This window comes from Anomaloglossus baeobatrachus, chromosome 7 (assembly GCF_048569485.1).
Source record: "Anomaloglossus baeobatrachus isolate aAnoBae1 chromosome 7, aAnoBae1.hap1, whole genome shotgun sequence".
NCBI classification, from domain to species: Eukaryota; Metazoa; Chordata; class Amphibia; order Anura; family Aromobatidae; genus Anomaloglossus; species Anomaloglossus baeobatrachus.
In genome coordinates, this window is record NC_134359.1 from 133,484,282 (window position 1) to 133,496,928 (window position 12,647).

The following is a 12,647-nucleotide window of genomic DNA, read 5'->3' on the forward strand; positions in this document are numbered from 1 at the left end:
ATTACCCGGCACGGCCTATCACTCTCCAGACAGGAGCATGCAGCTGCATGTATTTCTATAGAGAGCAGCAAGCCGTGCCTGGTGATGAGACTCGACTCTTGCGTGTGTCACTGGCCTCAGGAAATATAGTGCAGAGACACAGAGGGAGAGCTGTTGAGAAGTTTAGAATCCAAACCAAATTAAAGACCACAAATATGGCTGAGGGGGGCTGAAGATAGGAAAATAAAAGGTAACAGTGGTGCTTGTTGACTCACTACAAGGGCAGACAAATAGTTTTTAATTTTTGGGGGGTTGAAAAAAATCCTTTAAACTGTATGAATCAGTACACAATCCAACATTTAGGCTTCCTTCACATGTCCGTGTTTCCGGTACGTGTTTGGAGCGTTTCCTCATGTACCGGAGACACGGACACACGTAGACCCATTAAAATTAATGGGTCTGTTCTCACGTGCGTGTTCTGCAATGGACCGTGTGTACGTGTGGAGCATACGTGTGTCCGTGTGCTCCACACGTAGACATGTCCGTTTTTCTCCGGCATCAGGGGTGTCACACGGAACGCAAACAGACCACATGGATGTGTTCTGTGTGACACGCATCGGAGAAAACACATGTGTCTGAGAAAAAAATAAAACTTTACTCACCTTCTCACCTTCTACAGCCCTGCTGTCTCTGGCGTTGCTGTCACTTGCTTCCAACCGTCGCTCATTATGCTCATTGCATATTCACTCCACTGCGGCTGGAAGCAGCAGCAGCGAGGGGTAGACAGGACCAGAGACCGAAGATCAGCACCACAGGCAGCAACGCCAGGATCAGGTGAGCAGAAAGTTCCCATTCTCCGTGTGATATCACGGATAACACATGGAGAACACACGTGTGCCATAAACATGGCTCACGGAGGGCAATACGCACCTTTGACACGTTCGTGAAAAACATGCATGATTTTCACGGACATGTGAAAGAGGCCTTAAGCAAACAGATAAAAAATAGAGAAAGATGCTACAACAGGTATCTATCTAAAGAAAGCATGGAGTTGAGAGATGTGCAGCCATGTCATATTGTGGATTGGCAATAGACTATGGTGACGTGACATGAACCAACTTGAAGAAATTAGTTTTCACAGCATGAATACGACTGGGATAATTGGGATCAAAAGAAAGTTTGTCGCAGCGAGTTCCACAGAGTAGGTGAAGCATGGGAGAAGTTCTCAACATGGAAGTGAGAGAATTTAATAAGAGAGGTTAATAGTCGTAAATCACAGAAGTTTGGCTCATCAATCATCACTCACAATGGGGCTAAGAGTGCCCTCATGGGCTCCAATAATCTGTCCAACCCTGCTTGGAATATTAAGTTTATATCCTCCAAGTGGATCATACAACCACATTAATATTTAATGTTTAAGGACAAACATTTCAGCAACCTGCAGTTCTCTACCAGCAAGAAATTTTAGGTTCAGAGTTATCGTGTTCAAAGAAAACACTAAAGGTCCATCAAGTCGTGTTACTATAGGAGGATACTAGACCTTTCATCCAATATTCCACTATCTAGCCAGGCAAGAAGCATTTAAGAGGATTTATAAGGAAGGGAATAAACCAGGGATTACAGAAGGAATCCCCTTTACGGATATTAGTGGAATATGCAGACCAAAGCCCCTACTTCAGATTCTGTGGACTGCAAATAGGATATGGTAACCATAATATGCCAGTAACTGAGCAGAAATTGTCACGTAATCTATGTAAGTATTCTGCAATGAAGTCTGATCCAAATATTACAGTAATATTGAACAAAAGGAAAACAGTATACCAATTCTTGCTGCTCTACATATTCTGCAAGTTTTTCTTTTTTCTGCCCCTTTGTTATGACCCCTAGTGACATAGATGCAAACTTTCCATTCAACTAACTGAGCATATACCCCAGAACATTTGTCATAGAGGAGAATAAGTAATGCCCACAGAGAAGTTCTCTGGCTTACACCCTGTTGGTTGAAGAGAACATTTGCATCTTTATTACCTGGCGATGTGAGAGGGGTTGGCATACCTTTGGAATGGAGGGGATCAGTAAAAAAAGAAAAAAAATCTGTAAAAGAGCGCCAATTGGAGTTTAACACTAGAACTACTGAGGTAGTCATTTTGACTACTTTGCACCATGTATTTCTATATAGGTGTCACGAGTCCAGTAGTTCTAGTGTTAAGGGGGGCTGACTCCTTTCTGACTTCCTCTGAATGTCTGATTTATCTTAAGGAGGGGAGAGTAAAGCCACCACCTATTGTTATGTCATGCGAGCCTTGGGAGAGCTAGTGCTGACACCCCCTATAATAGGCCACTTCACTGTTCTCTCCTTCGAATGTATTTGACATCTGGAGGAACTGAGAGCTGTGACTGCTCTCTGACTTCCTCTGAATGTCTGATTTATCCAAAGGAGGGGACAGTGAAGCCACCACCTATTTTTATGTCACGCGAGCCCCAGGAGAGCTACTTCCAAGACAGCTGGAACGACTCCTGCCCTGGAGATGAGTATAATTGTTATTATTTGTCTGTGTAGTTGACGGCCCCTCTAAAACCCCTCTTAAAGTCCATTGAAAGGTTCTCTTCAAGGCCTTATGCACATTAGTGTTTTACAACTCTTTACAACTTCCAACTTTATGGTCCCCACAGATTTTTATAGGCACTACTGTATCTTCCTATCTATCTGATTTCACACCGAGGAACATAATATTGTCAAATTCTGTATTGTATGTTCTGTGTGCTATTGGACACTATAATAAAGAGTGCTGAATGACCTCATAAGCAATGGGTTACATGATAATACTATAATATGGCATATCTTCTAGTAAAGATAACTGAACATATCTGTGTTCTGATAAGGTTTGATGTATGTCAACCAGGCAGAACAGACATTTTATTTGCTGTGACCTTTTTCCTCTCCATGGACTAACAATTTACACAGTTGGTCCAAAAACACAGACCTTCCAAGCTGTCAGTCATCAACTTCATGGGGATAACAGTTTCATGTATAACAACTATCGATTTTGGTAAAAGGATACAGGAGGTTTTTGTTTCTTAGTATCATATTTGTACAGTCATATGAAAAAGTTTGGGCACCCCTATTAATGTTAATCTTTTTTCTTTAGAAAATTTGTTTTTTGCAACAGCTATTTCAGTTTCAGATATCTAATAACTGATGGATTCAGTAATATTTCTGGATTGAAATGAGGTTTATTGTACTAACAGAAAATGTGCAATCCACATTTAAACAAAATTTGACTGGTGCAAAAGTATAGGCACCCTTATTAATTTCTTGATTTGAATACTTCTAAATAATTTTTACTGACTTACTAAAGCACTAAATTGGTTTTGTAACCTCATTGAGCTTTGAACTTCATAGGCAGGTGTATCCAATCATGAGAAAAGGTATTTAAGGTGGCCACTTGCAAGTTGTTCTCCTATTTGAATCTCCTATGAAGAGTTTGTATCCTTCCCCTGAACAACTATGTTGAATAATCTTTGTTTTCAGATCATTTGAGAGTTGTTTTGAGGAGCCCATGATGCCAAAGTTGTCTCAGAGATTTAAGCTGTCAGTTTCCACTGTGAGGAACATAGTAAGGAAATGGAAGTACACAGGTACAGTTCTTGTTAAGCCCAGTAGTGGCAGGCCAAGACAAATATCAGAAAGGCAGAGAAGAAAAATGGTGAGAACAGTCAAGGACAATCCACAGACCAGCAGCTTCATCTTGCTGCAGATGGTGTCAATGTGCATCGGTCAACAATACAGCGCACTTTGCACAAGGAGAAGCTGTATGGGAGAGTGATGCGAAAGAAGCCGTTTCTGCAAGCACGCCACAAACAGAGTCGCCTGAGGTATGCAAAAGCACATTTGGTCAAGCCCGTTACATTTTGGAAGAAGGTCCTGTGGACTGATGAAACAAAGATTGAGTTGTTTGGTCATACAAAAAGGCGTTATGCATGGAGCCAAAAAAACATGGCATTCCAAGAAAAGCACTTGCTACCCACAGTAAAATTTGGTGGAGGTTCCATCATGCTTTGGGGCTGTGTGGCCAATGCCAGCACCGGGAATCTTGTTAAAGTTGAGGGTCGCATGGATTCAACTCAGTATCAGCAGATTCTTGACAATAATGTGCAAGAATCAGTGACGAAGTTGAAGTTACGCAGGGGATGGATATTTCAGCAAGACAATGATCCAAAGCACCGCTCCAAATCTACTCAGGCATTCATGCAGAAGAACAATTACAATGTTCTGGAATGGCCATCCCAGTCCCCAGACCTGAATATCATTGAACATCTGTGGGATGATTTGAAGCGGGCTGTCCATGCTCGGCGACCATCAAACTTAACTGAACTGGAATTGTTTTGTAAACAGGAATGGTCAAATATACCTTCATCCAGGATCCAGGAACTCATTAAAAGCTACAGGAAGCAACTAGAGGCTGTTATTTTTTGCAAAAGGAGGATCTACAAAATATTAATGTCACTTTTATGTTGAGGTGCCCATACTTTTGCACCAGTCAAATTTTGTTTAAATGCGGATTGTACATTTTCTGTTAGTACAATAAACCTCATTTCAATCCAGAAATATTACTCAGTCCATCAGTTATTAGATATATGAAACTGAAATAGCTGTTGCAAAAACACAAATTGTTATAAAGAAAAAAGTTTAATATTAATAGGGGTGCCCAAACTTTTTCATATGATTGTATATAGTGTACATTGCATTTAGAATATAATCAAAACTTCTGGTAGATCTTTTCCATTCCAATAGACTTGAGATACACATTGCTTTGTACAAACCACTTCCTTGTAGGAACATGGCACAATTTACATAGTCTGGAAGCTAACTTCAGTTGTCAACATCATACAGCAGAAAAAAATCATTACTAATCATACATAAAAAAAATTATTATAACATGAAATTTAACAGAATACCAGATCTAGAAAATCCCTCATTCAACTAGTTCTGTAATGAAAATGTAACATCCTATTTTTGTGTTTATGTGAAACAAACAAACACGGCCACAAAGGGCTTCCTCTTATTTCATGGTAGAGCAAGGCTAAGGAATTGGTAAGGGTCACATATGCAAGGGCAGTGCAGAAAAGCAGAAAATTGCAATTAAGCGATAAGTATGCCAGATGGAAATCCCATGCCTCTAATAAAGATAGGACATCCTGTTTTCAATGGTAAAAGGAACATATTGCTTAAAGCAATACAGCAATTTTGAGTGACTTGCTACCACTGGCTGCGCGGCTGCTGGAAGAATCTGAAATGTTCTGATCGGCTTTTTGCTTTCAATCTGTCAGGAAATTACAGACGGATTCGGAGTACAGACTAATGCCATGGATAGCTCTGCATTCTGCTGAGAAAGTGCCAGTGAAATCTCGAGAATGTACAATTAGAGTTGAGCAAGTACCTAACTATTCTTACTCACTATTCTCATAACGAATACTTTCTAATACTCGCGTATTCGTTTCGAATAGCGTGTGCAATGCAAGTCAATGGGGAATACTCGCAAAGTAATGAGTAACCTGAATTTCGCACTATTTGCTACTCGCCCGAATAATACGGCATTCGAGTTTCTGATTACTTTGCGAGTTTTTCCCCATTGACTTGCATTGCAGACACTATTCGGAATGAATATGCGAGAATTAGACAATATTCATTATGAGTATAGCGAGTACGAATAGTTAGGCACTCGCTCACCTCTATGTACAATTTTATAGTCACCTCTGCAGTAATATTGTTCTGTAGCAGATTAAATCATGAGATAAAATGATAGTTCTACTATGGAAACTGGGATTTTACAAATAATGATAAATGACCTAGAACGCCCCCTATACTGGCTACATACGTACTACGTACAGTATTAAACAATATTATAGAGATTCAAGAAAAGTTTCCTGGTAATGTTCATGAATGACATCTACAATGCAATGCTGAGTACAATTCATATAATGTGTGACAAAAATTCTCCTCTTCACTGACGTCAGCTCATGGAAAGCCAACATGTCTTCTAACTCCAGCAGGAGCCAAGCTATTATTATCCGTGTGTTGGCAGAGAACCATGGACTCACTACGTATAATATACCGTATACAGAAGTCAGCATTATTGTTAGGGGTATGCCCATAGGAACGTTACATTGCATTACACATGTCATAGGAGGTCACATTTTTGGAGGATTTCTTTTTCCCACAATGTCCAGAAAAAGGGTTTTCACAGCGAAAAGTTACGGACCATGCTAAAAGTGAATTTTATTCATATAATGTGATCAATTCTATACATTTTTAGGCCTTGATCCCTTAAAGTAGAAATGGTGATGAAGTAGATGGAAGAAATAACGTACATTATTGATTTTGTTCCTGAAGAAGGAGTTACACAGCTCCAAAACGCGTAGAACAATAAACTCAGATGTTTTAATCTCCATCAATCTTCAGTGATCATCTTCTGACACTGCAGATTAACCCTTTTCTTGCAGCTAGTTCATCGCTATCTTCATGGGTTCTGCAGCAGTCATCCTTATTGCGTGATTTTAGTGGTTGTACCTTTAACACAACCACACCAACTTAGTGCACCTATTAAATTCCTTCTGGTTCCGCCGGATAAGACCCCATTTTCGCCCCCCCCTTCCTTCTTTGCCTTTTCACTTTTTATAAAGTAGAAATGGTGACATACTTGATGTTTTTTCTCCGACTTGACACCAGGACTGGACACAACATAGTGGACACGTTTTTTTCCATGCTTCTATAGTGAAGTTTTTTACCCAATCTAGTCAAAGGCAGGAGTAGATCAAAAAGGAAGAAAGAATAGACTAATATGTCACCACCTTTGTATCTACTTCTTGTATCGGTTACAAAAACCAAACACTGGAAAATAGAATACTTTATAACTGGACTTTTTTATAAATGTACTTTCTTGGGGAGCACAATGATCCCCAATCTCACAGTTTGTTGCTTTATGGGTGGCAGTGCACCCCTCAAAATTGACACTTTGGACAAGTGTCATGGTGGCATCACTGGTGTGATTTCTGCGCTCTCTGATGCTGTTGGCAGAGGCCACTTTGCCTATGTACCATCAGTTTAGCACAGGGTCACTAAAGATGGCCAGATCCAACAATCCAGACCTGTGCCTGCAACCTGATGAGTAAACAGCTATTTTGTGTTGACCCCTTGCCTAGGAAACGGTCCACTTCTGAAAGACTACAGTGATGGCAGGTAGGCTAGGCAACAAGCAGTAAACTACAAAATTAAAAATCCCTCTATTGAAAATGGGGAGGATTTTTAATTAGAGGTAGATCTTACTTTTACAAGAAGTTTACAAATTTACCCATTTGAGAAGATTACACAGCTCCTATAAATCATTTCCTTTTTTAATAATCAAGCGTGATATTCTACGCAGGATAAAATACAGGACAAAAAACATGGATTCTTCTCTGTAGATCCACATATTTTTGGCTATTATAACATGAATATACCAAAAGAAGCAAACATGACAAATCAACATGTAAGTGATTCTTCACCAGATCATTACTAACAAATAGAAAACACTCCAGAAACTCCTAGACATCAATACACATCCTTCTGGTAAAATATCTGACGATCTGATTCCAAAATCTTCATGGAATACCAAAAGACTATATGGGGATGGCAACTAGCCGGCCATATTTGTACCATACACAGTTTTGAAGTATCTAAGGAACATTATTTCTACCTAAACTCTAAAAGCTCTGCCCTCAATGGGATCATACAATGCCTGAATCTGACGCCCATCTCGGCCCTACTGCATGTCGATATCCATCCAATTTCATACATCTTTATTTCTCGTTATTTTCCAATGAATCCACAAGGATATCCCATATTACAGTTCTGTACATAGCACTATACTGCAGAACACAAAGCATGGAGCCACGAGGTTTCCATATGCCTCTGTACAGCATTGTGCTGACAGCTCTACCCTTAGATGAGGCCTATTCCTCCAGCCATGCCTCAGTTATTGCACCAACATGTGGGTATAGATCCAGACAGATTCTTGGAGTTGATGCCTAACTTTATATCTTTAGTTATACAATGTGTACTCAGTTTTTATGTCTTAATTATTACAAAAGAAAACTACTAATCTTCCTAATTATTACCATGGAAGATTTTGTTCTTGGAGGACCCAGACTGAGACTTTGTGTTCAGAGACATGGCCAGGGTTTGATGCGGAAGAGACGTGCTCACTTTTTATTATGTGAGTGATGTACAATATTGCTATCACCATGCACGTCACAACACAAAGCCACCAACCGTTTCAGATGCAATCTCCTGCATATCTGGATGGCAGTCTGTCAAGAACATGGCGTGCAATTGGTACCTGCCGCTATGCCATGGCATTCAATACATGTGCCATGTTACCATAACCTTACACATTTATATTATAGAAACAGGATACATTTTACTAAGAATTTTACAAAATATGAATTGTCAGTTATTTATTGGATGCCCTCACGCCTTCAAGGTTCTTTTTCTTCATTCCAACCAAAATGAGAAAAGCAACCTCCTTTAGACAATGTCCTTACTATGTTTTCATGCGGCCACCATGTGCCCCTGGTATAAAAATATCAGCCATTACTTTAGAGATCGAGCTAACCGTCCCTAGGAGTACACCATGTGCTCATCCGAGTCCTCATTTCCAAGTCGCCATTTCTTTAATGTTATTTTCTCAATAGGTAATAAGATGAAAACGAGGTTAATGATAAAACAATGCGTCTCTCCAACCCATACCCAGGCTTCAAAAACTAATGGTTCTGCAAATGATTTTGTGTTGAATTATTAAACATTAGGGCAATGCTCTTTGGGCCTTATTTTAATTATTCATATTGGCGTTCTGAGGCAGAATGGAAGGTTATCTTAACGGATCATTTTTTAAGCGTAAATAATAGAGTGCATCAGACATAGCTCAAAAAGTAAAAAGATACATAAATAATAATACATTCCTTAGGCATTGGAAAAATGGATGATAAGACAGACTGGTGAAATAGACGTAGGAGAGGAGCTTCGTGGACTATGGTAGTAGCCTATACAACTCATGAATCTGTTTTGTTCTGGAATTCCAGGAATTTCCTCTATTTAGTGTGGACACAGTGAAACGTCAATGTGAGGCTCTTTAGAAAATATCCAAACTCGGCACATTCAGAGCATGGTAGAACAAATACATATGACATACACCACACGTAAGAGTAACATCTCATCTGCAAGAGGAAACATGGCTCTCTGTAGGGTGGCAGCATGGCCACCATTACTGAGGAAAAGTCAAGGGAAAGGAGAGCATCAAATACTGCAACTGGCACGTCCTGGTTGGGGCTTATTTTCCTATTTTCAGGACTAACAAGCTTGGAATCAGAAGGCATCTCCCAAGCTTTCTCCTCTATGATGAGCCAGCTGAGGCTAGAGCAGATGACATGACACACATACATGCATTTCCATTTCTTATGACTCTTCAAACTTACATGGGGATTCTACTGTACTTTGATCTATTGTTCTAAAGTGCAAATGCTCTTCTGGTTTCCTACTGGGGCCGGCAACAGCTGCAGCCGAAGTATCACATACAGTGTGCCTTGGGCTTGCTGGCTATGTCAACAGATTATCTTGCATTGAGCTGTCTAGACTGTTATTAATATGCAACTGATTCAAAGAACTGACCTACTAAGTTGTTGCTTTTTTTTACAAGGGAAAGTGAAAACCTGTCATAGCTTCTTTAATTAGCAGAGTCCACATGTTAGCATATGTAATCCTCATTGTGCACACAAATACAGAGTATGGGAACTAACAATGAAAGCAATGATGTTTAGCCATTGTCATCACCACATCCAGGCTGCAGGGGATCCAGCACTGGAGATTAGTGTCACCAATATGTTATTCTACAGCCAGAAAGTTTTCTCCAGAGCGCCGGTACCAACCATTTACTAATAAGGTCCATGTGTATATATCATGTAAACTGGTAATCCAAACTGGGCAGCCATTCTATCAACTCTGTACTATTGTATGTGAGGTTAGATGATTTTAGAGCTGTCCAGCATCAGCAACTGCCAAATATACAAGACATGTCATGCTGCATTCCCATTTTATTGTGAAGTATAGGCAAATATTGCCCAGAACATTGGGAAATAGATCAGACATTCAAGGCAACTCTTTTGTCTATTACTGTAAATGACTTCCCAGCTCCATTGTGCTACAGTATTACAGTGCAGCACATGGAAATAGAAAAATGGTACAAATTGAATGCAACAAGACTGAGTGTATATACATGACGTATAGTGTGTATATGTGTATGCGTGATGTATAATGTGTGTATGTATACATGATGTATAGTGTGTATATGTGTATGCGTGATGTATAATGTGTGTATGTATACATGATGTATAGTGTGTATGCATGATGTAGTGTGTATGTATACATGATGTATCTGTGTGTATACATGATGTATAGTGTGTGTATGTATGCATGATGTAGTGTGTGTATATACACATGATGTGCTGTAGTGTGTATATGTGTATGCATGATGTATAGTGTATGTGTATATATATACATGATGTATAGTGTGGGTATGTATACATGATGTATGGTGTATGTACAGTATGTGATGTGTGAATATTTATACAGTATGTCTATACACATAATTTACAGTTTATGTACATAACGTGTGAATGAATATATTGTATATATATATATATATATATATATATATATATATATACATATATATATACATACACACACACATATATATGTATGTCTATAGACATAATGTACAGGTGTATGTATTTGATGTATGACTATACATATATGTATGTATATAGTGAGTACATATATATCTATATATAGATTATGTGGGTATGTCTATATATGATGTACAGTGTATGTATGTGATGTGTGAATCTACATTATATATATATTTATAGCGTATATACATACGTGTATATATAGTGTGTGTACAGTATGTTACTCAGCACTGTCAGGGAATTGATCACATGTGTGAATGAGATCATGCCATTGTAAGAAAATAATATGATTAAGTGTCATGGGATTTCTGCTGATATAAGAAGGCAGCAGCATGGAAGACGTCTCCGGCTTGTGCTGATGAGGCATCATGTGTAAGAATACGATCAGTGTTCTCTGCTGACATACAATCACCTGTGTCAGTGACATACAGTAATACATGACTTTCTGTACAGATAAAGACAACTTATTCTCTGCATGTATGGCCACATGGAGGAGAAAAACCTGATGCTTCCAGGAATCGCCTTCTAATCTGTGACATTTGGTGACTGTGATGGAGCAAGATGCCGGGGAATCTCCAAAAATGAATGTGAAGTGAATGCAGTGTGATAAAGATTTACAGGATTAATCTAAATCATTCACCTGCTGCCAATTTTCCTCCAGAGATGGCATTGCTGAGAAGTAGCCCGTGTCGTGTACGATCTGCAGCTCCTGGAATATGCTATAACTAGCCAAAACATCCATGATTGCAGGAAGATCGCAGAAGATCACTCGGGGATAATCCTGGGTGCTGTGCTAAGGATAGATCCAAAGTCCTCTCCACAGCTGCTTCTTACACAGTCACAAGAGCAACACAAGGAGCTGATCAGTCCCAGCCAGGCATCGGAACCATCAGAAGGAGATCAGTGACAGCCAAGCATCAGAACCATCAGAACACATGGAAAGATCAGTCCCAGGAAAGCATCAGAACCATCAGAAGATGATCAGTCCCAGCCAAGTATCAGAACCATCAGAAGATGATCAGTCCCAGCCAAGTATCAGAACCATCAGAAGAACACAAGGAGCAACACAAGGAGATCAGTCCCAGGCAAGCATCGGAACCATCAGACACAGGGAAAGCTCAGACACAGCCAGGCATCAGAACCATCAGAAGAACACAAGGAGATCAATCCCAGCCAGGCATCAGAACCATCAGAAGGTGATGAGTCCCCGCCAGCATCAGAACCAGCAGAACACAGGGAAATGATAGGGAAATCACAGAGTCAGGGATGCAGGGAGCCAGGGCTGTGCTACTCCAGAGCCTGGACCAGGAAAAAGGATGCAAACTCACTGACATGGAATTGTCACCTATTTGTTGGGCACTACTGCTGCCTGCTCATGGGTGCATGCTTTGCTCTCTATTTTAGGAGGTGGGGGGAGAAGCGCTTCAGTTTTCCTCCTCGCTTCTAGCCCCCCCTTGCTGCTTAAGAGACTTTCTACCTCCTCCTCCAGATCTGGCAGATGAGTAAACTCCTCCCCTCTTCCCACCTCATTCTCCGCCCCTCTATAGCCATGGTGCGCATGTGCGAAAAATCTCTTGGAAAAATCTGCCCCTCAGTGAAGTCTGTGACCATATAAGGAAAACAGGGAGGGAATGGGCGTGTCTTGGCGAACCAGAGGGATGTGACAGGCCGCAACACCAATTACACACCAGTGTTTCCAGAGTGGGTGGAGCGCGATGAGAAACAATCGCTTGGATTGGTTGCCGGGAACCCTCTCTGCTGCCTTACAAGGCTGTGTAAGAAGATCTATTTTTAGAAGGCTATATAAACTGCTGACGGCTTGTCCGAGCAGAAGCGCTGTGTGACAGAAATGTGCGCGGAGCTGGTGGCAGGAGTGTGCTCAG

At 40.3% G+C, this 12,647-nt stretch overlaps 1 protein-coding gene across 1 annotated transcript in view; it reads right to left on the reverse strand.

The window, feature by feature from the left end:
• Positions 1-12,216, reverse strand: part of KLF7 (KLF transcription factor 7) — a 242,007-nt gene extending 229,791 nt beyond the window's left edge. The window contains exon 1 of the mRNA XM_075317720.1: positions 11,405-12,216. Within this exon, the coding sequence (XP_075173835.1) occupies positions 11,405-11,506 (102 nt within the window). The 5' untranslated portion in view covers positions 11,507-12,216. The remainder of the gene's footprint in view (positions 1-11,404) is intronic.
• Positions 12,217-12,647: the final 431 nt, after the last annotated feature.